The sequence below is a fragment of the Lethenteron reissneri genome, unplaced genomic scaffold (genome assembly GCF_015708825.2).
Source record: "Lethenteron reissneri isolate LAM-NWPU_2019-01 unplaced genomic scaffold, ASM1570882v1 scaffold_1640, whole genome shotgun sequence".
In the NCBI taxonomy this organism is placed as follows: Eukaryota; Metazoa; Chordata; class Hyperoartia; order Petromyzontiformes; family Petromyzontidae; genus Lethenteron; species Lethenteron reissneri.
Window position 1 is genome coordinate 2,578,185 of NW_026891378.1, and position 25,489 is coordinate 2,603,673.

Below are 25,489 nucleotides of genomic sequence, written 5' to 3' on the forward strand. Positions count from 1 at the left end.
TCTAGCAGTATCTGCTAACTCAATAGCGGTATCTACTGACTGTAGTAGTGTAATGCGGTTGTAAACGGCCCTTCTGAGGCGCCGTCAGGGGGGGAGGAGTTAGGTCACGTGGGGGGCAGAGGGGTTGAGTATAGAAGGAGGGGAACCGGAAGAGCAAGGGGAGTGACGGGGAACCAGGAACAGAGGAAGGCCACGAAGGGCGAAGCGGGGTGTGGCGAGATTGCCACGAACACGGGGGGAGCGAGGATCGGCACCGTTGGCCAGCGGTGACCGACCCGAAGCAGCGAGGAGGCTGCAGTCAGCAGCGGGGCTGCACAGAGAGGGTGGGCAGCGGGTCTGCATACAGTGACAGCCAGAGGGTCTGCACATAGGGGTAGCAGCGGGAGTCTGCATAGGGGTAGCAGCGAGTCTGCAGGGAGGAGGTTACAGTAGATGAAGCAGAGAGTCAGAGGGGAGAGGAAGCTATAATAGCAGTGAATAGCCGGGGGCTACAAATACAGGAGTTATAACAGAGTGCCGTGTGGGTAAAGACGTGAACCTGAATAAAGACACGAAGACAGAGAGAAGTGTTCGAGTCCTTTTATTACACTGGAGTCAGAAGTGAAACGGCATGGCGAAACAACTGAGGAAGAAGAATATCCCATCTCCGGCGTCGGCTTCATCATCGGACGACGACGATCTTCCTCCTGAGGTCGGCTTCACTTCGGCGGAGGGAGAGATCCGTGAGGGCCCGGGTGTGGAGGAGGTTGCCGCTGCGTCCGACCCATCTGCGTTGAAGGACGAAGATTTAAGATGGACCCGGATGGCGGAGCAACTGGCGACCCTAAAAACCGTCATCACGGAGTTGTGTGACCTTGTCACGCCAAGGGCGGCGTTGGAAGGTGATGGTGGTGATCGGCAGGAGCCCGGGTCGTCTTCGATGGCGCCGCCATCGGCCACGCGGCGTGAAGACGCCATCTTGGGCGTGGCGCACCACGGAAGGCGGGAAGCCGCCATTTTGGGGCCGCCACGAGGATCGTCCGCCATCTTGGCGACACCGCGTTGCGACGCCTTGCTGAACTTGCCGCCGGAAGAGTCGGTGACGGACGGAAGCAGGCCAAGGAGCCGCAGTCGTCACCTTACAACTGTTAAGGAGTTCTCCATCGGGGGCGATTGGAGTGCGTTCGCTTGTCGATTTTTGGCGGCGGTACGAACGGCAAGGTGGACGGACGCCGAGGCGCTGGAGGTGCTTCCGACTCTCCTTGACGATGAGTCTGTTCGTTTTTTTCGCTCTATAAAAGCTGCGAAGAAGAAAACATTGCGTGGAGTGTTCGACGAAATGGCGGACGCGTACGAGCCACCGGATGACGCCCATCGCCGCTTCGTGCAGCGGCAACGCGCACCGGAGGAGTCGCCTGTAGCGTACAGGGGCGCCGTGCTGGAACTCGCGATGGCCGCTTACCCGGAGACGGAGCCTGACCTGCTGGAACCTCTCATCTTGGGGAAGATGTTGGAGTTATCCCGGGATCTGGGCATTCCTATGCCGGCGTGCGGTCACGAGAAACTCACGTCCCGGACCGCGGCCAAGTGTTTGGACGCCCAGTTCAATCTCCGCCGCTGGAAACAAGTCACGGCGTGGACGGGCGGTCCTGTCGTCGATGGGGGGGGCCGTAGGGTGGGACCCTACAAAGGCCGTGTACGTGCCGGATGCGACCGGCCCAAAGGAGCTGTCGGCCGCCTCCACTCCGTGGCCGGCTCGAAGCGGGCCGGGGCTGCGGGCTCCGCCGCCGGCGCGGCCACGTCGGGACGGGGTGCCTGCTGCGCGCCGACCCGACGTCGACTGTTTCCGCTGCGGCCGTCGGGGCCACTATGCCAGGGACTGCTGGGCCCGGGTTCCGGGGCCGCCCCAGCAGGAGGCCTCGATCGCGGACGTCCCAAAGAAAGACCCTCCGGCACAGACAATCCGGCCGTGACAGCGCAGGGAGGAGGACCTTCCGCTTGTGGGACGCCGACCGGAGCCGCAGAACCCACGGGACCTGCAGCTCTTCCTATCCCTCCGCGGACGCGAGTACGGGATGTTTCTGGACGCGAGCGGGACAGTGGCGGGCCTCCAATGGCGACGGAAGAACTTGCGCCCGTCGCCCCTAAAACCCTTCCACGTTCCCGCTCGGCGGGTGGGCCGCCGACCGTCCGGGACGGCCCGGCTACCCGTACTCGCTCGAAATCCCTCACGTTTCGTTAGATTGTGTTGTGTTGTGTTATTGTTATAATGTTCTTCAATGCTTCGTGTCTTTTTGCGTGTTGGCCCTTTACACCCGCATTGCTTTTCAGGTTGCAATTCAGCCGAGGTCGGCTGGATTTTCTTTAGGGGGGAGGGTGATGTAATGCGGTTGTAAACGGCCCTTCTGAGGCGCCGTCAGGGGGGGAGGAGTTAGGTCACGTGGAGGGCAGAGGGGTTGAGTATAGAAGGAGGGGAACCGGAAGAGCAAGGGGAGTGACGGGGAACCAGGAACAGAGGAAGGCCACGAAGGGCGAAGCGGGGTGTGGCGAGATCGCCACGAACACGGGGGGAGCGAGGATCGGCACCGTTGGCCAGCGGTGACCGACCCGAAGCAGCGAGGAGGCTGCAGTCAGCAGCGGGGCTGCACAGAGAGGGTGGGCAGCGGGTCTGCATACAGTGACAGCCAGAGGGTCTGCACATAGGGGTAGCAGCGGGAGTCTGCATAGGGGTAGCAGCGAGTCTGCAGGGAGGAGGTGTTGTATCCTAACCCTTCTTCCATAATTGAGATTAATAATATTTGATGATTTTTATATATTATCTTTTTACTTGTTTTTTTTTAATGAGTGAAACACACCAAAGCGCACCAAACTGCAAAACACCAGGTGTTGTTAAGTAATGAACGAGAGGAGGGCTAGGATGACAGAATTGCAACCTTGCTTCAAGGCAAAGGCAGTGAAAGGAAGCAGAGGGCCTTTGTCTAAGTCATAACCACAGAAAGCCAGGAATCATCACTGATTGTGTGTTAGGGATTCCGAGCTAATTAGAACACGTGCACACAGAAAGGGAGGTAGAAGCACGCCTTGTTCTCCTGCAGCTGAGGAAACATAGATAAACCCAAGAAGGCCAAGAATTAAATTAAGTGGGTCAGCTCAAGGCTGTGTGCACAGGGGGGGGGGAGGCAGAGACAGTGCGGGGGTCACCAGAAGTTCGCGTTCGCCTAGTTAAGACAAAAAGCTCAATTCTGTATTGCTATTAAAGTAACGTTAAAGTCGGAATTTAACAACAGGGTAGGCTAAAGTTTGATATTCACACCCACTCCAATTAAACCAGGCCACAAGTTACGCCTACTGAACCATCACCATTATTAAGTCAATATGAAATGTTATTTCCATACTTCAATACTTTCTATACAATTCGACCCGAAGCATATGACAATCAGAACCTTCCTAAGTCAAAATTGAATCGCACCCAGACAGGAGCGAATAGTCAATATAAGGTTGAAGAGGGAAGGAAATCAAGAGCACGGCGAACTGCAAACGTAAGCAAAAAGCCGGGAACAACACCAGCCCAGCAACAGCGAGTGGGGCTTCGACAGGCCATAAAGTAGAATAATAACTCCCGGGGTCAGGGGACACAAGAAGAAGCAGGCAGACAAAAACCAGAACTGACTCCAAGGTTCAACCGCCCTCACCTACTCAGGAGTGACGGAAATTAATGAGGCCTTGAATTAACGGCAGGCAACAACAACGGCGAGCAGAGATATGGTGGGGCAAAGACTGCGGGCTATGGAATGCAACTTCGTGTCAGTAAAGCCCTGACAAACAAGTTAAGTTAAAGACATCACAATACATAATATCGCACATAACATCAATGTTAACGCTATTCACCGTAAACTATATTCCGCTTATATAACCATGCAGGCACCAAGGAATACGAATTCCTAGGATCAAGAAACTTACCCCTTAACCTAAGATATCGGAAATAAATTTATAGTAATAAGTATATGCATGAAAAGACAAAAGTAAAACTTATGGAAAAGCCAGGATAACGGGATGAATCACCACCAGGTCGAATATAAATACATAATAAAAAAAAACAATGTTAAACCCAGGGTCGGAGAGAAAGGGAGATCCCGGCCGTCTTTGTATTCCCGCAGCGCGGGATAGGAGTGTGTGTACGCTCGGGGAAACACCTACACTTGGGTCGGGAACCACGATGGGAAACGACAGACCTTAGGTTACATACAGAATCATAACTGTGAAATAGTAAGGGACAAATGTTAACTTAAAACTTTTTAACCATTTCTTTGTGCGCCGGGTCGGAGAGAGTGTTGCCCCTCCCTCCAGGTTGTGCAACACGAACAAAGACGCCTATGAGACATTTGTAACGTCTGTGTTTTGGGTTCATGAAGAAGGCCAGACAAGAGATAATATTGCACCCAGACAGAGAGACGACCTCGAGGCAATTTGTAACATCTGATTGTTTGCTCGTGGGTTTATGGAGGGAGTGTGACAGCGAATATACCGTCAGTGATGCACACAAGGACACACGGACATACGGACAGACACATGGACACACCTGCCTACGGACAGATCCTGACACAGCAAAAATCGGAAGAAGCCCCGCCTTGTGGGCGGGATCCAGGGGGAATTTTCGGCATAAAGTAAAGGATCCTGAGCATTGGAAACCAGTGCGACGGGAGGGTCGACTCAGGAACGAGTGCGACCAGAGTGGGTCCACTCAGGAGTGCGACCAGCGGGTCCACTCAGGAGTGCGACCAGAGGGTCGACTCAGGAGCGAGGGCGACCAGCGGGTCGACCCAGGAGCGAGCTCGACCGGGAGGGTCGACTCAGGAGCGAGCTGCGACCAGCGGGTCGGCTCGACTCATCTTCAGCTCGTCAACCTCTGCCGAATCGGGGGTCTCTGCTGCCACCGGAGTGGTGAGCATCGCGCTTCGGCGACAACCTAGAGCTGCACGCTACGAGCGAGTTGTGGGCGCCACCTACCGACCGGGTTCCGAACTGCGACAGCGTATCAACAGCCATCCGAACCAATTCGCCACGGGATCGACTGATACGTATGACGCGCACCGCCCCCTCACCACACGACCACCAGGCGTCTGTTTGACCTAAAGAATCGACTCCGAACACTGACTATTCAAGACAACTCTTACCACTCAAAAACACTCGAACCCATAAGCCATCCGTGGCTGGAAAGCATCACAACGAGACCGAGTGATGGCCCTCCGTCGTTTATAAGAGTATTCTTAATTTTTATCTTTAATATTTAGTGGGCTGTACTCTTAATCGCATAAATTCCCAACAGATCCATCAATACGAACTGATTCTTGGCACCTCCTTCCGCCGAGCCACGCTCACGTGGGGAGTGGTGGCCCACCGGATCCTTATCAGGTGATCTGGTCCCCAATTAGTAAACTTGGTATAAGATAACGAGCTTCGGAAAAGGAGCACCGTCGCAGGCCCTTACTCCGAGCCGTTCTGTTGTCAGATAACCTGCCGATGTATCTGTTGAGATTGGTGCCTTTAAGAATAATAACTGTTTTTGATTGTATTTTTTTTTATCGCCGTATAATCTTTCAAGTATCTTTCAGTCATAATCGCCGCACGTACTCGCATCCTCTACAGAATATTCAACTGTTCCGTGACCCAAGGTGTTAACAACGTGATAAGGGTTGCGTATGATCAATAAGGAGTGCGGTACTGCGTGAACAATATTGAGTATAATCATTCATTAACGTTAAGGTTTTCTTAGCATAGTATTTGCATGTTTTAACGACTCTCTCTCTCACTAACAACCATCGCGTTATGCGGGATCCATGTGCCGTTGTCAAAGTGAAATCAGACAATCGTTGATGATACTGTATTGATGCCGTATTGACGTTCCGGGATTGAGAGTTCGCATACTATATCATAGTTAAGGTTGAATTAGTAATAAATTGATCAATACAGAAGTGGTTGTGTGATTCTTTCCTGAAATCTATGCATAAGATCTGCTTCTGCGTTGAGATTTGAACTTGGTGACCTTAATAAACACACTAATACATACTCAGTAAATGTTAAAGCGATAACGGGGTGAACCGGGGTCTGGTTATCATAACGACTTGCATTATCATAATTACACCCACTCGCATAATTAATACGATTACCTCTCGAATTGGCATAATTAAAATGTGCGTAATTACATAAATTAACATATTTCCGGATAATTACACATTTGGCCAAATTTCATTTAATTATTATTATTTCCACTGAATATTCATAACCCACATATACAACATAATAATTTCACCCACGCACGCATACAACATAACAAATTTTCATACCCAACATATACAACATAATGGGGGCTCGTCTTCCGGGATCTCTCGCAGACAGTTTATGCATGAATTCAGGAACGAATCACTGATGTGTTAATCAAAGTGTTGTGAACTAACGTTGCCTTGTGATTGTAAACGGGGGTATACAAACAAAACGCGCTCTGAAGGGAGGTACCAGAGTAGCAGAGTATAACAAAGACAGCTGGGCTGAGATTATTTGCTCGAGTTGAACTGACGCATCCTGTGATACAATTGTTTATATGTGCTCTGAAGGGGAATTCTAGAGTAACTCACGACGCACATGAGATGTTAGAATTAAGATACACTCTTAAGTCTATTAACCACACTACATAATAGAGATGACACAGGATCCACAACATTCTGAGTTTGACACACCAACGCATAACACTGATACAGAGTGGACCTCTGAGGAGGAGATGGAATCTATGGAAAAACAATATCGGGAATTTGTGTTAAAACGTACTGGACGGACTGCTAGCCAGCAGACGGAGCAGAGAGATATATGGGAGGGGAGCCATACAGAAGATGTTAAGGCCCATAGAAGGAAACTACTTAAGGACGTGATGAAATGTGGCAAAGCCAAACGTGACGTAAAAATTGCAGAAATAGCGAGGGTAGACTCGTATCTCCTCGCACAGACAGACAGAGAAAGATTATGGAATGAGGAAAAATTTGAAAGGGAGAGACAAGAGAAACTGTCCTTAATGGTGCAGGTAGAGCGTCTGCACGCCCTCGTGAGAGAGAAAGAATCCGCACTAAATGCACCAGTGAAACACCCAGACGTTGATACACAGAACACATACGGGAGTAACAATTTACCACACTCCGAGCCACGTGGACGTAGCCCAGGGCCAGATCCCACAATGAGTATGGCTACTATGCAAAGCAATTTTGATAAAGTAACACCCTCGCAAATCGAGGAGAGAGAAGAGGAAATAATAATACAAACGGGAAAACATGAGGCCGACCACCCCAACGTTAGAGAGAGACAAATAATTAACCCTAAGTCATCAGGATACACTGTAATGATAGAGCGGGAAAGGGCGGAGCTGGTGCAAGACGGGAAACATGACATAAACAGCACACCAGGCAGACGCACGCTACGCAAGTATGACCGACATGATGCAGATGACAGAGACAGCTCACCAGAGAAACGCACCTCGCACAAACACGACCAACACGACACACGTAACAGGAGCTCACCAGAGAGACGCACATCACACAAGCATGAGCCATGGGATAAGCAGAAATCACCGAGCCAAGTTGACCCACGTAACAGGTGCAAAAGGCACTACAAAAGTTATGTTAAGCAGAGCCACCGTGATGGTGACGGCTCATCTGACACTGACTCCTCTGACAATGACCAACACGACATGGGTACCAGAGAGAGCTCACCAGAGGGACGCATGACATGTAAAAATCACCCACGCAAAACCACCCGCACCAAAAATCACAGAGACAGGAATCCTGATAACCATGAAGCACGAGACAAACATAAATTCAACACCTCACCTAGCAGGCACCACACACGTAGTAGGCAGCATGAAGGTCGAGGACAAAAACACTCACCACATAGACACCGCTCAAGGAGATCACGCACACCAACCCACAAGCACGAATCACAAGACCCACATAAGGAAAACAAGAGACACAAGCAACGGGACAGATACGAATCCTCGGACAGAGGGAGATCACGACACGGACACGGGACACATGACAACAGTGATAGTGGATACAGGGGTAGCTCAAGGGAGCACTCCTCAGGAACCGACACCACTGATGACGAACAACACACTTTTAACAGTAAGACACTAAAACTAATGGACAAAGCACTCGTGAGAATTCCCTATTTTGATCCACATAACAAGAACAGGGATATACACACTCACATAGCTACAGTGGAACAGGAGGCTAAGATCCGGGGTCTGGGTAAATCAGCAGAAAAGGCATGTTTATTATCAAGGAGCCTACATGAACCCGCCAGACCATGGGTAGCCTCCCTGCCAAATAGGGTGAAGAGTGACTTTAAACAATTGAGCCGAGCAGTAGTTAAGAGATTTGGGGAATACTCCACACTATCCGAAGGATTGAACGCGGCAAAGTTGATGACCCAGCGTGTAGACGAAGACCCACGAGATTATCTCCTACGCCTTAAGAAAGCATATTACGCAGGGGACGTGGACAATGCCCAGGGAGATAAGACAGTCTTAAAAGTGATGTTCTTCCAATCATTGAGACCTGAAATAGTGAGAATAGTAGGAATGATGTTGGACCCCGAGACTGCCTCCCTACGCCAGATTGAAAGCAAGGCCCACACGGCCTGGGTGAACGGACGGAAAACCACTGGCATAGCCAAAACCCACATCGTCACCAGAGATAAAGAATGCCTCGATCTGGAGGGAAGCGAATCTCCAAGGAATAATATTAGCGCCACACGGGGTGGACATGAATTCCCCCAGGAGAGGGCGCCTAACCCAATAGAATCAACACCCGTCCACAACACGCTGAATAACGTTCCACGTGGGGGGAGGAACGAGGCCAGAGGAACCTGGTACCCACAACCGCCACCACCATGGAATGCAGAAGAGGGCGGAGGCTGGAATTATGGAGGAGGAAGAGCGAGTGACGGGCCATACCTACCCCGCGGAGGCCGACGCCCACCAAACCAGTTACCATATCGTCCCCCACTGCCGCCTCCACTAACAATAGAGCATAGACCACCGTTAGCTAACAGGAATCGATATGCTCACCACATTAGGATGGAAAAAGAGCTCCTAGGGAGTATGAAGACTCCCATGCAAGTAGCAAAGGGAAGAATACCAACTATACCCACACAGGAGGAGGACACACCCAGAGCAAAGGTAGCCCAAGTGAACGTAGAGAAGACAAGAAGCCTCGAAGCAATCACCGAAGTGGTACCAGAGGGAAAAGGGTACCATCTGGGGGAATTGATTCCCGTAGGACCTGTCGGACGAGTCCACGTGGAAGTAATACTGCAAGACACCCTGACCAGCCAAGGCCTTTGTGATACTGGAGCAGAAATATCCATGATATCCAGAGAATTATTTGACGAACTCCAGACTGCCCTCCAGAGGAAGAATGAAACACTACAAGTGATGCCAAGTAAACTTACCTACTCAGGATGTGAAGGGACCCACATGTGACCATTGGGCAAAGTTATGACGAAGTTGACGTTCAACAAAATCAACATGAACCATCCCCTATATGTCGTACAATACCCAGGAAAAGAACTGATTATTGGGATCGAACTACTGAATCGCCTGAAACCCATTATGAACCTTGAATCCCGACAAATTTGGGCACAGTCAATGCCGGAGCAACAAAGGGACTCAGAAGATGAAGACGTTATGAGAGACTCCACGGGAATCCAAGTGATAACACAAGAGCTCGACGACCTATCAACGACAATCAGGAACGAAGACGAGCTCCCAGCAGGAATTCGAATCACTCAGCTAATGACTAACAGACTGAGAGAAGACCGAAAGGAAGCCGACTTAGAGTCAGTATCACCAAATGACCGTCCCCTCATGGAGTATATACTGCCCCCTGGAGGCCAAACCGACGAACTGCAAACTGATGAAGGAGAACACAAGGGCAAGAGCGTATTACCCTCGGATGAAGCCAAGGCAACTCAACCGATAGTAACGCAAAAGGAACTTTCAATTGAGCCGCCCGAAACCACGAAGGCCCTAGATCCAAACCAAGAGAAAAGAGTCCTTACAATAGAAGAACAAATAGAACAACAAATTGAAGCAGCAGACGCCCTAGAGAGCGACACTCAACGAGACGAGCTACGACAACTGCTCCAAAAATACAACTCCCTGTTCTCCAAAGACTCCTATGATTGTGGCAAAACCGACCTACATGTGGTATCTATTCCCACACTGGAGGGAGCACCAGCGGTATACGTGAAACAATACAAGATTCCACTGGCCGCCTATGAATCGATCCAAGAAACCCTAGAGAACCTACTCAAAAAGAACATAATCCGGGAATGCAACTCGACCTACAACTCACCCATTTGGCCAGTACTAAAACCCACGGGAAAATGGAGACTCACGATCGACTACCGACAACTCAATAAAACAGTTCCCCTATCTCGATGGCCAATGGCAGAAATCGACCACGGTCTCAACCAAATAAAAGGCGCAAAGGTACTCACCACAATGGACCTAGCAAATGGCTTCTGGACCATGCCAGTAAAAGAAACCGATCAATACAAGTTGGCCTTCACCTTCGACGGAATACAGTATACTTGGAATCGCTGCCCGTTCGGATACTCGAACTCACCCGCAGACTTCAACATATTCCTCCACAAGGCGATGGGCGACGCAAAAGAGCGAGGCACCATCGTCTACGTCGACGACATACTAGTCAAGGACTCCTCATGGGAAGAACACCTCGAGAGCCTCCAGCACACCCTCGAGCAGTTAAAGGAAGCAGGCGCAAAGATTTCAATACAAAAAGGACAGTGGGCACGCAAAAGGGTGGACTACCTCGGGCTCCAGGTCGGCACTGAGGGAATGTTACCCCAAACCAAAAGACTTGAAGCCCTCCTCGCACTCAAATCGCCCACCACAGTCACGACCCTTCGGAGCTTCTTAGGGATTTGCAACTACCTTCGACAGTTCGTGGACGACTACGCAGGAATCGTTCGACCCTTAGTTAAACTACTGCAAAAAGACGAACCATGGGAGTGGGGACAGGAACAGGAAGCCGCAGAAAAAGAATTAAAACGACAGATCACAGAGGCATCCTGCCTAGCATACCCAGAGAAAGGGAAAGAATACTACCTGGAGACCGCATACTCAGATCATAGTATCAGCTCGGTACTGTACCAGAGACAGGAAGCAGAGAAACGAGTTATTGCCTATGCCAGCAAAGCCCTCCGGGGAGTGGAGATGAAGTTCTCCGAGTGTGAGAAGGCGATATTTGGAAACATCTGGGCCATACAACATTTTCGGAACTTGTTGAACGGAGAGAGGATCATCCTGGAAACGAATCATGAATCCTTGGCATACCTCAACAGTAAGAAGATTCGAGAGGGCCGCGTAACCAGCAGCCGAATAGCCAGCTGGGCACTGACACTCCAAGGCCTACCAATCACAGTGAAATACGCAAAGAACAAGAAAAGTCCAATGGCCCAAGGTCTTGCCGATTTACATGATTGTACCTTTGACAGCATGGAAGCAGAGGACGGAAAGATACCTCCGGAGGACAACAGGTACCTGCCCTTCAGGAAGGAGACATGTGCCGACCTACCAGTGGTATACATCGATGGATGCTCCAAGATGAAGGAGAACAAGCTTCACGCTGGGTCAGGAGTCATTTGGGAAACTGGCCCACTCGCAGGGATTCAAGAGGGATTTCAGCTGGGACCAAAGTCAAACCAGTGTGCAGAGTTGGTCGGGGTACACATCGCTGTCCAGATGGCATCCGATAACCAAATACGGACCATGGTGGTGTGCACTGATTCCAACTACGTACAGCACAGCTTCCTGCACCACCTACCCATATGGAAAAAAAACGAGATGAAGAACCATAGGAATAAACCAATTCGCCATCGAGAACTATTCGAGGCCATAGATAAGATGGTTCAGAACAAGGATATGAAGATATTTTGGAAGAAAGTCAAAGGACACTCCAAGATACCTGGTCAAGAGAAAACTGGGAACGACCAAGCAGATGCTATAGCAAAAGTGGGAAGCCTGGAAGGCACCCCGTGGAAGCTAGAAGACCAAACCGACAGAGACGGACAACAAGAGTCGACGAACCAAGACATCGCCGTGATAAGACTGGTCACAAGAAGTGGGAAGAACCCGGCAGAAGCTGGAACCAGAGCCCAATTGAACAGTGCCCAGCCATCCGAAGACCTGATCAGAATGCAACAAGAGAACGAAACACTAAAGACACTCGCCGATCATATCCAAGATCCAGCAGGAAAACCAATCACTACTGACAACTTGAATGACAACAAAGAGCTCGAGATCATGCATAGCCAAATCAAAAGGTTCTCAATGCGAAAAGGGCTACTGGTATACACAAACGGAAAAGACGGTCGACCTAGATGGGTAGTCCCCTCTCAATATCGAGAAATAATGTTACAACACGCCCACAATGAACCGTGCAGCGGCCACCGATGCGAGGTGAATACGGGACAGATGCTGCGACAGGTGGCCTACTGGCCAAAAATGGGGGAAGACATACACAAACATGTGTCCAACTGTCTCGTGTGTTGTAAGTACCAGCCAACGACCTCACAGCATAGGGCACCCCTACAGAGGAGGGGAGCAGATTATCCCTGGTCCAACCTACAGATCGACTGGATAGGACCTGTCAACCGATCAACCAAAGGGAACAAGTACATGCCAACTGTGACCTGTGCATTCTCTAAATGGACAGAGTGTTTACCAGCACCCAACAACACCGCGGAAACAACCGCTATACTACTGATTAACCAAATATTCAGTAGATGGGGCCTACCGTCAACGATCGATTCAGACAAAGGAAGCCACTTCACAGCCGAGGTCATCACAGAAGTGTGGAAGATGTTGGGAGTAAAAAGACAATTACATGTCGCATACCATCCACAATCCTCAGGACAGGTGGAAAGAGCCAACAGGACCATCGTGAGCCTCCTAAAGAAATATGTGTCTACCACGGGCCGCGACTGGGATACGAAACTACCCCTAGTCTTGATGGCCATGCGAGCCACACCCAACCGAGCTACAGGCAGGACACCCTTCGAGATCATGACAGGGAGGCTAATGACCCTCCCAGTACACCTGTTATATGTCCCAGCGGAGGACGAGACCCCGACGGCAATGACGCCAACTGAATGCCTGACGGGACTCAATAGTCACCTACAGAGCACATTCGCTATGGTCAGGGACCAGTTGCAAGTAGAGGCTCAGGGGAGCAAAGCATACTATGACCGAAAAGACAGCCACGCAGAATACCAGCTAGGAGACCAGGTGTGGTACCTCAATTACGAGAAAAGGAAACAGAAGTGCAGGAAATTCCTGCCTTCCTGGACAGGACCACACGAGGTTGTTGACAAAATGTCCCCAGTCGTATATCAGCTAAAAATCACAAAGACCGGAAGAGAGCAGCAATACAAGTGGGTGCACATCAACCAAATCAAACCGTACCCTGTGCTGGTGGAGCGAGATGAGGAATAAAGGTGGAAAAGGGGGGGGAACTAAACTAATGGGCTTATCACACTACAATAATATGTAACATGTTTTCCAGGGAATGGCAGCCCTCCTGCTCACGCTCCTGCTAACGTACCTTGCCAAGCTAGAAGGGAGCCAAGGCCTGATGATGCCACCCAAGAGTAACCGTAGAAACTATCTTTTTAACGATATCTCCTATAACACGTAGTCAATAGAATAATTTTTCCCTCCCTTATCGTTTTACCTTCCTTTAGAATTGTTTTTCTTTTTCTTTTTTTCCTCTCTCTTGTCACATATAACCTGTTAAGTTGTGACACGTACGCGCGCGTTGTAAGGAATAGCAGCAAAACTTGAGGACAATCGATGGTTCATGATGGAAGAAGGGTATACATTTTTTTTAAAAATAACCCGTGGCCATTTGACCACTGGTCATTTTTAAAAGGGCGGAATGTTGTATCCTAACCCTTCTTCCATAATTGAGATTAATAATATTTGATGATTTTTATATATTATCTTTTTACTTGTTTTTTTTTAATGAGTGAAACACACCAAAGCGCACCAAACTGCAAAACACCAGGTGTTGTTAAGTAATGAACGAGAGGAGGGCTAGGATGACAGAATTGCAACCTTGCTTCAAGGCAAAGGCAGTGAAAGGAAGCAGAGGGCCTTTGTCTAAGTCATAACCACAGAAAGCCAGGAATCATCACTGATTGTGTGTTAGGGATTCCGAGCTAATTAGAACACGTGCACACAGAAAGGGAGGTAGAAGCACGCCTTGTTCTCCTGCAGCTGAGGAAACATAGATAAACCCAAGAAGGCCAAGAATTAAATTAAGTGGGTCAGCTCAAGGCTGTGTGCACAGGGGGGGGAGGCAGAGACAGTGCGGGGGTCACCAGAAGTTCGCGTTCGCCTAGTTAAGACAAAAAGCTCAATTATTCTGTATTGCTATTAAAGTAACGTTAAAGTCGGAATTTAACAACAGGGTAGGCTAAAGTTTGATATTCACACCCACTCCAATTAAACCAGGCCACAAGTTACGCCTACTGAACCATCACCATTATTAAGTCAATATGAAATGTTATTTCCATACTTCAATACTTTCTATACAATTCGACCCGAAGCATATGACAATCAGAACCTTCCTAAGTCAAAATTGAATCGCACCCAGACAGGAGCGAATAGTCAATATAAGGTTGAAGAGGGAAGGAAATCAAGAGCACGGCGAACTGCAAACGTAAGCAAAAAGCCGGGAACAACACCAGCCCAGCAACAGCGAGTGGGGCTTCGACAGGCCATAAAGTAGAATAATAACTCCCGGGGTCAGGGGACACAAGAAGAAGCAGGCAGACAAAAACCAGAACTGACTCCAAGGTTCAACCGCCCTCACCTACTCAGGAGTGATGGAAATTAATGAGGCCTTGAATTAACGGCAGGCAACAACAACGGCGAGCAGAGATAGGGTGGGGCAAAGACTGCGGGCTATGGAATGCAACTTCGTGTCAGTAAAGCCCTGACAAACAAGTTAAGTTAAAGACATCACAATACATAATATCGCACATAACATCAATGTTAACGCTATTCACCGTAAACTATATTCCGCTTATATAACCATGCAGGCACCAAGGAATACGAATTCCTAGGATCAAGAAACTTACCCCTTAACCTAAGATATCGGAAATAAATTTATAGTAATAAGTATATGCATGAAAAGACAAAAGTAAAACTTATGGAAAAGCCAGGATAACGGGATGAATCACCACCAGGTCGAATATAAATACATAATAAAAAAAAACAATGTTAAACCCAGGGTCGGAGAGAAAGGGAGATCCCGGCCGTCTTTGTATTCCCGCAGCGCGGGATAGGAGTGTGTGTACGCTCGGGGAAACACCTACACTTGGGTCGGGAACCACGATGGGAAACGACAGACCTTAGGTTACATACAGAATCATAACTGTGAAATAGTAAGGGACAAATGTTAACTTAAAACTTTTTAACCATTTCTTTGTGCGCCGGGTCGGAGAGAGTGTTGCCCCTCCCTCCAGGTTGTGCAACACGAACAAAGACGCCTATGAGACATTTGTAACGTCTGTGTTTTGGGTTCATGAAGAAGGCCAGACAAGAGATAATATTGCACCCAGACAGAGAGACGACCTCGAGGCAATTTGTAACATCTGATTGTTTGCTCGTGGGTTTATGGAGGGAGTGTGACAACGAATATACCGTCAGTGATGCACACAAGGACACACGGACATACGGACAGACACATGGACACACCTGCCTACGGACAGATCCTGACACAGCAAAAATCGGAAGAAGCCCCGCCTTGTGGGCGGGATCCAGGGGGAATTTTCGGCATAAAGTAAAGGATCCTGAGCATTGGAAACCAGTGCGACGGGAGGGTCGACTCAGGAACGAGTGCGACCAGAGTGGGTCCACTCAGGAGTGCGACCAGCGGGTCCACTCAGGAGTGCGACCAGAGGGTCGACTCAGGAGCGAGGGCGACCAGCGGGTCGACCCAGGAGCGAGCTCGACCGGGAGGGTCGACTCAGGAGCGAGCTGCGACCAGCGGGTCGGCTCGACTCATCTTCAGCTCGTCAACCTCTGCCGAATCGGGGGTCTCTGCTGCCACCGGAGTGGTGAGCATCGCGCTTCGGCGACAACCTAGAGCTGCACGCTACGAGCGAGTTGTGGGCGCCACCTACCGACCGGGTTCCGAACTGCGACAGCGTATCAACAGCCATCCGAACCAATTCGCCACGGGATCGACTGATACGTATGACGCGCACCGCCCCCTCACCACACGACCACCAGGCGTCTGTTTGACCTAAAGAATCGACTCCGAACACTGACTATTCAAGACAACTCTTACCACTCAAAAACACTCGAACCCATAAGCCATCCGTGGCTGGAAAGCATCACAACGAGACCGAGTGATGGCCCTCCGTCGTTTATAAGAGTATTCTTAATTTTTATCTTTAATATTTAGTGGGCTGTACTCTTAATCGCATAAATTCCCAACAGATCCATCAATACGAACTGATTCTTGGCACCTCCTTCCGCCGAGCCACGCTCACGTGGGGAGTGGTGGCCCACCGGATCCTTATCAGGTGATCTGGTCCCCAATTAGTAAACTTGGTATAAGATAACGAGCTTCGGAAAAGGAGCACCGTCGCAGGCCCTTACTCCGAGCCGTTCTGTTGTCAGATAACCTGCCGATGTATCTGTTGAGATTGGTGCCTTTAAGAATAATAACTGTTTTTGATTGTATTTTTTTTTTATCGCCGTATAATCTTTCAAGTATCTTTCAGTCATAATCGCCGCACGTACTCGCATCCTCTACAGAATATTCAACTGTTCCGTGACCCAAGGTGTTAACAACGTGATAAGGGTTGCGTATGATCAATAAGGAGTGCGGTACTGCGTGAACAATATTGAGTATAATCATTCATTAACGTTAAGGTTTTCTTAGCATAGTATTTGCATGTTTTAACGACTCTCTCTCTCACTAACAACCATCGCGTTATGCGGGATCCATGTGCCGTTGTCAAAGTGAAATCAGACAATCGTTGATGATACTGTATTGATGCCGTATTGACGTTCCGGGATTGAGAGTTCGCATACTATATCATAGTTAAGGTTGAATTAGTAATAAATTGATCAATACAGAAGTGGTTGTGTGATTCTTTCCTGAAATCTATGCATAAGATCTGCTTCTGCGTTGAGATTTGAACTTGGTGACCTTAATAAACACACTAATACATACTCAGTAAATGTTAAAGCGATAACGGGGTGAACCGGGGTCTGGTTATCATAACGACTTGCATTATCATAATTACACCCACTCGCATAATTAATACGATTACCTCTCGAATTGGCATAATTAAAATGTGCGTAATTACATAAATTAACATATTTCCGGATAATTACACATTTGGCCAAATTTCATTTAATTATTATTATTTCCACTGAATATTCATAACCCACATATACAACATAATAATTTCACCCACGCACGCATACAACATAACAAATTTTCATACCCAACATATACAACAGAGGTTACAGTAGATGAAACAGAGAGTCAGAGGGGAGAGGAAGCTATAATAGCAGTGAATAGCCGGGGGCTACAAATACAGGAGTTATAACAGAGTGCCGTGTGGGTAAAGACGTGAACCTGAATAAAGACACGAAGACAGAGAGAAGTGTTCGAGTCCTTTTATTACAGTAGTATGACTCTATAGTAATAACTACCAACAGTGTCGTAGTATCAACCGACTATAGAAGTAACTATTGACTCTACAGTAGTATTTAATTACTATAATTGTATCTGCTGAATCTATAGTAGTATCTCTTGACTCTATAGTAGTATCCACTGACGTTAGTAGTAACTACTAACTATATAGCAGTATCTGCTGACTCTATAGCAGTATCTACTGAATCTATAGACGTATATATAGAGGCTGTAGTATCTACAGACTCTATAGTATTATCTAACGACTCTATAGTAGTATCTATCGACTCTATAGTAGAACTCCTGATTCTACAATCGTATATAATGACTATAGTAGTATCTGCTGAATCTATAGTGGTATTTATTGACTCGACAGTAGTATCTTTCGACTTTACAGTAATAACTACTGACTCTACAGAAATCACTATTGACTCTATAATAGTATATATTGACTCTATGGTAGTATCTACTTAGTCTACAGTTGTTTCTACCAACTCTACAGTAGTATTTGCTGACTCTATAGTAGTATCAATTGACTCTTCAGTAGTAGCTACTGAGATTAGAGTAATAACTGCTTACTGCAGTAGTTATTACTGAGGTGCTTGTATATCCAACTTCCTGGCGTTTTGACAAACGAGCATTCAGGGCTACATTGAAGGCAATGCTGCAGGCGTTATTTAGTGCTTGGACCCTGAGTGAATATTAATCCATTGGGAACTTGCAGAAGGAGTTGCTGTAAAGTGATGACGTGGTTGGAAGTTCATGGCAAAACAATCCCCATGATGGATACAGAGTGGGTAGGCTCTCTCCAGCAGTGGTTGACAAAAAGGCTGGATTTTCATTTTATTTCAAGAATAAATATATTCAAATCACACACAATCTTAAAATGTAATCTTAACTAAGAATATGCACATTTTATCAGCAAGTTTACCATGTCAAATTAAGGGGGGGAAATACCAGTACCATGACAGTGAATCTCCAATGGTACTGAATGCACGTGAAGTGAACCTCTGGAGTGCAGAGTGAGTGGGTCCTGGACTCGAGCTCCGTGAGCTCCAGGAGGCGTTTGAGCTCCTCGTGAAATCAGTTCCGTGCAGCGCTCTCTCCCCCGGCCACCATGACTGCATGGGGCCGCTGCTGCTTGGAGCTGGGACAGTCACTGTGGAGGGATCCAAGTGGAGTGGGGGTGAGAGGGGACGCTCGGAGAGTGAGTGGAGTCTCCCCTGGTGATGTCTCTCACAGAAACAAGTGGGAGAGGAGACGCAGGCGGTGGAGGAGAAGAGGAGGAAGGCGGAGGAGTTCGTGAAGAAGATGGAGGCCGCTCGGAGGGACGTACAGGTACCGCATCTGGGCCGGACCCTGTCACTCCACCCTGAATAGGGTTTGTAATGGAGGTAAACTCAATTTATTAACGTGGACTTCCATTGGCTTTGAACACACCGTGGGACTAAAGACACCGGTCAATGTGCCTCAATGAACAGACGAGCAAAAAGGTGGCTCTCATCTCCAATAAGGAATTGATTCAGTGGTGGGAATTAAAAATTCCCATATCTCCATACAACTTACCACTTCAACATCCGTTAGCAATATTGGCCAGATGAGGTGGTGTTGGATCTATGCCCTGTTTTCCGTTATTAATATTAAGAATAATTAAGAAAAAAAACTATTTCTCTTTTTATTATATCTATATATACCTTTTAATTAAATAATGAAAACAACCCACTACAAACACACCAGGAATCTGTGAAACGGCCAATAAACTGGTAAGAAGTCAGTGACAGAGAGGTCATAGACATCCAGATGGACAAAAGATGTATGGACTAACCTCCCAAAGACATCTGGAGATGTACAGATAAGGTGCAGAGCAAACAACGGTTGAAACTCGCGTTTTCTTAACGTTTTCCTTACCGAAAAGTAGAAACTTAACATAGATAATTAACCAACAAACAATAATATTATTATTAGTAATTCCCTTATATTCACCGCATACATATTATTTAGAAGTATATGTTTCCTATCTACACGACCTTCCGAAAAACTAAAGAGTACGAATTCCAGAAAGCTTAAGTGCATGTACTTAACCTCAGGACATAAAAAAATTAACTCAGAATAAAACACCAATCTCTGGAGAACTAAACTGGGCGAAGCCCCAAAATAATAATGTGACGAGCATTACGAATATTCATTAAACATAGACGAATGATAACCACGATACTAAGACCGAAGGAACTCATAAAATATAATTCAAGAATAAATGTAACACACAGGACCACATAAATGTATTGCAAACATCTCCTCAGCCACCTTTGTCTTCCAGCGGGGTCTGACAAGCAAGGAGGGAGCAAAAAGGTCACAAAGGGGGGGGTTTGTGCTGACATTGGTTGTTTTCTCTCGCAAGAGACGCGGAGAGAGGAGTGGGTGCTCGCGTGTTTGAGTTAAGCACGGCCGCCTTTGTCTCCCCGCAGCACAAACAGATGGCCCAGGAATGCTTGGAGGGTTAGGAAAAGGTCACGAGGAGGGATCGCGCCGGTGTCTGCTTCTTCTCGCTCTGTTTGTGTTTTTTTTTTGGTTGCCCGCTCGCAAGGAATGCAGAGAGAAGGGAGTCACGTTTTAAGTTAGGCACACACACAGCGAACGAGCAGTCTAGTCCGAGTCGAGCTCAGCGTTGCGACGGGGCACGCAAGGGAGCTGTGGCAGTCGTGCCTCGAGGAGAGATGGAACGACGAGACATCGTTAAAGTGACAGTCTGAGAGCAGTCTGTTCGAGTCGCGCTCAGTCTCGCAACTCGGCTTGCGACGCAGCGTTGCGACGGGGGCTCGCAAGAGAGCTGGGGCGGTTGTGCCTCGAGAAGTGATGGAACGAGGAGGAGTCGTTCGAGTCGCAGAAGTCTGAGTTCAACCTGGGTCGGGGCTGGGTTTCAGCCGTGCTCCGGCTGGTGGAGACACCGATGCCGATAGCCGGAGTCGCTTCTCGCAGAAGGAAGTTAAGTGCGAGTGAAGCTGGCAGCTGCATGAACAAGGGAAGCACGGAGCAGAGAGAGTGACGAGTGACGACAAGCAATCAACCTGTAAAAGGGCGGAGATCGCCAAGCGTCGACCAAGTGTGCAAAGCAGAGAGCGCGAAGCAGTGGAGAAAGCCTGGTCAAACGGCTGTGAGGAAGAGGACAGCACCATCGAATGCGCCGTGTGTTTGAGGGCACACCTACCAAAGACCAGTGTAAACAGACAAGACGTCACCGGGCGTCACCGAGCGTCGTGCCAACTCGTCATCCAGCAGTGGAGAAAGCCTGGTCAAACGGCTGTGAGGAAGAGGACAGCACCATCGAATGCGCCGTGTGTTTGAGGGCACACCTACCAAAGACCAGTGTAAACAGACAAGACGTCACCGGGCGTCACCGAGCGTCGTGCCAACTCGTCATCCAGCAGTGGAGAAAGCCTGGTCAAACGGCTGTGAGGAAGAGGACAGCACCATCAAATGCGCCGTGTGTTTGAGGGCACACCTACCAAAGACCAGTGTAAACAGACAAGACGTCACCGGGCGTCACCGAGCGTCGTGCCAACTCGTCATCCAGCAGTGGAGAAAGCCTGGTCAAACGGCTGTGAGGAAGAGGACAGCACCATCAAATGCGCCGTGTGTTTGAGGGCACACCTACCAAAGACCAATGTAAACAGACAAGACGTCACCGGGCGTCACCGAGCGTCGTGCCAACTCGTCATCTAGCAGTAGAGAGAGAGCGCAAGAGCAGCACGACTCGGACGTCACCGGGCGTCACCGAGCGTCGTGCCAACTCGTCATCCAGCAGAGGGAGAGAGAGCGCAAGAGCAGCACGACTCGGACGTCACCGGGCGTCACCGAGCGTCGTGCCAACTCGTCATCCAGCAGTGGAGAAAAGAGAGAGCACAAGCAGAGACGCGTCCGAGCGAGGGAGCAGCAGGAGCTTGCGGCGGCCACGCCCAATCGAGAGGAACACCTGGCCGCTGTTTGTATCCTCCTACACCACACAAGCTAACGACACAATTAATATTACGAGAGGACAACGCACACACAGCACGCACACGAATAAGACTTTCAAAAAGTGATCTTTGCGTTTCAAAAAAGGTTGCCATTTCGAGGTGGTGCGTTCAATATCAACTGATCGTGCAAAGCAGTTGCTGCCGTCGAGTTACATGAATAAGAAATGTTTAGTCATTCATTTTCGTTAACTGCATAATTTCGCCAATGAAGAAGTATTTTTAGTCATTCAATTTCGTTAATTGCATAAGATTGCCCATGAATTTATTGACGTATACTCGCTTTCCCATACTAGAGTGTCATGTGCTTGTTTAGAATTAAAATTGCTTAACACCAACTGTTCGAGTGCTTCTTTCCAAGTCCATGCAAAACTATCTTATTCTTGATAACTGTATCCTGTGATGAGATCTGAACCTGGAGACCTAAAAATAACAAACACACTAAGATAATCAGAAAATGTTTAATCGATGATAATCGTGTTATCCTGATTGATATAACCCTGGATAAACGAAACCAAGCCTAATTATCACAACTGCACACAATAACATAACCGCAAGCATCCGCATAAATTACTACGATTATCATAATTTATGCATATAATTACACGCATTATCATAATTTATGCATATCAATACACACACCACCATAATTAATGCGATTTGCGCAATTTTCGGAAAATTATTAATTTTTATTATTTTCATCAAAATTTCATAATCCCAACACATACAACAGTGGTACACACCTCTTATACAGGTAGGAACAATGTTCCACACTGCCCACCAGGGATATTTTGTCTGTCTGTCTGTCGTGCATGAATAAATATATAATATACACAGCTCTTTGATTGGTGGAAAGCTACTGCTGGGTACGGAGAGGGGAGGTGCCTAAGGGAGGAGGATCAGGGGAGGGGCCTAAGGAAGGGGGGAGGTCAGTGGAGGGGCCTAAGGGAGGTGGCGTCAGGGGAGGGGCCTAAAGATATGGGGGGGTGGTCAGGGGAGGGGCCTAAGGGAGGAGGGGAGGGGCCTAAGGGAATGGGGGTGGGGGGAGGGGCCTAAGGGAGGGGGGGTAAGGGGAGGGGCCGATAGTTAAGGGGGTTGGCTACCTGCCTGGCTGCCAGCGTGGTGGGGATGTAGCTCAGTGGGAGAAAGCACGCTTTGCATGTGTGAGGGCCCGGGTTCAATCCCCGGCATCTCCATGTTGGAAGCTTTAATTTATGTTTCCAACAAAGGTTGATTTCCAAAATTAATTGCCTGTGTCCATGTCCCTGTAATCGGGGTGCACGTGAACTCTCGTAAATATTACCCTATATGAACGATACCTTTGGATGAATTTGTCTTGATTTTCGGAACTTGCTGTTTGTATAACTACCGATGCACACAGTGATCAAATTGTTTACTTAAACATTTGGAGATGAAAAAAAGTGCTTAGAAGTATCCAATGCACTTTTTTATTTCCGAATAAAACATTTACAAGAATAAATAAATTGGGAAAGCATTATAGTATCCATCCACATGTATTCTTGTTATTTCTTTTTGTTTCAAAGATGTGTACAGGGCCCAGGGCCAACAGCAGAGTGAGTGGGGTGACAAGGGAGAGGAAGAAGCTGATGACGAAGTTTCACCCCGTACCGAGGTGGAACTGCACCCAGGTAGAACCAGAATGGGGATGTAGCTCAGTGGTAGAGTGCACGCTTCGCATGTGTGAGGCCCCCATTTCAATCCCCGGCATCTCCACGAGGTGATGTTTTGTCAGTGGCTAATTTTACTCAAAGGAATATGCGTGGCCTGGACAAAAAACGCCTGCTTGTTTTCATTTGTTGTGGTTGCTGAGCACAGATCCAGAAGACCAACATGGCATACGGTCAGCAATGAACAGCACGACAACCAAAGTTGTCGATAACAGTTAACATTTATGGAAATTAGAAAGATTATTAGACTTGAAATCGTCGCATGGACTTCCAAATTCGAGCAGTGCGTGGAAGAAGCCGATAGAAAAGTGTTGTGACCTGCCGAGTGGTGGTCGAATGGAGTGAGTGAGACGAAAATCAGTCTGGAGTCTTCATCACTGAAGGAGAACTCAACGAGTGGAATTATATCAGGATACTTGGGAAATTTTCTTGAAAAGAGTCGAGGTAAATTATGCCTAGGTAATTGAATGGGAAATCAAATTGTGATTTGAAGAAGAAATATTATCGTTGAATTTTTAACAAAACACTAAAGACACAGATGGGACTCAAACCCGCAATCCCCCAACTACCATAAGCTGGTGACTTATCCATTAGGCCACTGGGCCATATTCATCTAGCCGTGTGTTCTTTGATGACCCCTAATGTGGATGAGATGTCACTTTCTGTTTCAAAGAACAAATTTGACCTAAGGTCTTCGCTCATTTACCAGCTTCACATTCCTTATTGCCGTACAAATACTGGAGGAAGGGCCTTTGCTATTGATGCCCCCATGGTCTGGAATGCTATTGGCAATAAACTGCAACTTGAATCACTACCTATGAGATCTTCACTCAAAACTGCTGGAGAGGAGTTGTACACCCCAAGCTGCCACTGCAATTTAGTGGCCTAAAATACAATGTTTTGCTCCGGATGATCGCTGCAAAGTATGATCTGTGTTTTGATTTAGTGTGCTGATCTTAAAGGTGCATTGAAAAATGTTGATACTCTGACTGATGCTCCTACTGTTGTGGAGTGACTCATGCAGCCAGCTATGGCTGCAGAGTTTGGTAGTACATGTTGTTTACGTCGTTTATTGTGAAAATTCGGTCACAGTTCCTATGACCACTGTTTCATTGCTTTTATGGGTTTATTTTGGTGATTTTCGAAAAGGGTTTTTGGTTTGGACATGTTTGTTTGTTGTAGTACAGAGAATTAGACTGATGGCCTTAATCTAAGTTGTCTTGTGGTTGTTGTTGTTTGACTTGTATCCCACTGGGATTTTTGCACACAGTGTTGGTGTACGGTGCTTTTTCTGCAATATTTTGCTGTCTTTTCTTGGATTTTCTGTTTGCACATAGTCACTATAAGATGTTTCTTGTTCATGTTTTTGGTTTTTTTTGTTGCGGTTGCACCCGGTTCAAGAGCCGAATGGCTCACAGGCCTATACCTAATAAATGAACTTGCACTTGAACTTGAACTTTCATGGTTTTCAGAAGTCACCCAGGTAATGCTTGCTTCCAAGTGCTGCTATCTAACAACCGGGAAAAGGAACAGATCTGCGAGATTTCCGAGTAGAGTCTTCAACTCAAACCATGACCCCGATAGCCCCCTTACACAACGAGGTCACGTTACTGGGTTCAGACTGACCCAGTGTGGTAGAGCACACGCTTTGCATGTGTGAGGCCCTGGGTTTAGTTAATTTGTTTCCAACAAAGGTTGATTTCCAAAATCAATTGGCTGTGTCAATGTCCCTGTAATAGGGGTGCACATTAACTTTCGTTAATATTACCCTAAATGAACGATACCTTCGGATGTTGATTTCAGGAACTTGCTATTTGTATAACTAGCGATGCACACAGTTATCAAATGGTTTATAAAAAAATTTGGAGATGAAAACAAGTGCTTAAAAGTATCCAAAACACTTTTTTTTATTTCTGAATTTAACACATTCCTGCGGAGGGAGCTGGTAGGAACGTTGGGTTGCTCGGTCAATGGCCAGGGTCAATGGTGGCGTGGTGTATTTCGCAAATATGGCCGACTGTGAGGG

The 25,489-nt window shown here is 47.8% G+C and overlaps 1 protein-coding gene and 1 non-coding gene across 2 annotated transcripts in view; both read left to right on the forward strand.

The window, feature by feature from the left end:
- The window catches only part of LOC133339074 (E3 ubiquitin/ISG15 ligase TRIM25-like), a 65,890-nt gene that overhangs the window by 14,009 nt on the left and 26,392 nt on the right, over positions 1-25,489 (forward strand). The window contains exons 3-4 of the mRNA XM_061547196.1: positions 19,008-19,103; positions 23,320-23,424. Of these exons, the coding sequence (XP_061403180.1) occupies positions 19,008-19,103; positions 23,320-23,424 (201 nt within the window). The remainder of the gene's footprint in view (positions 1-19,007; positions 19,104-23,319; positions 23,425-25,489) is intronic.
- TRNAA-UGC (transfer RNA alanine (anticodon UGC)) lies at positions 22,900-22,971 on the forward strand. The gene has a single exon. It is a non-coding gene; the product is annotated as a tRNA-Ala (tRNA).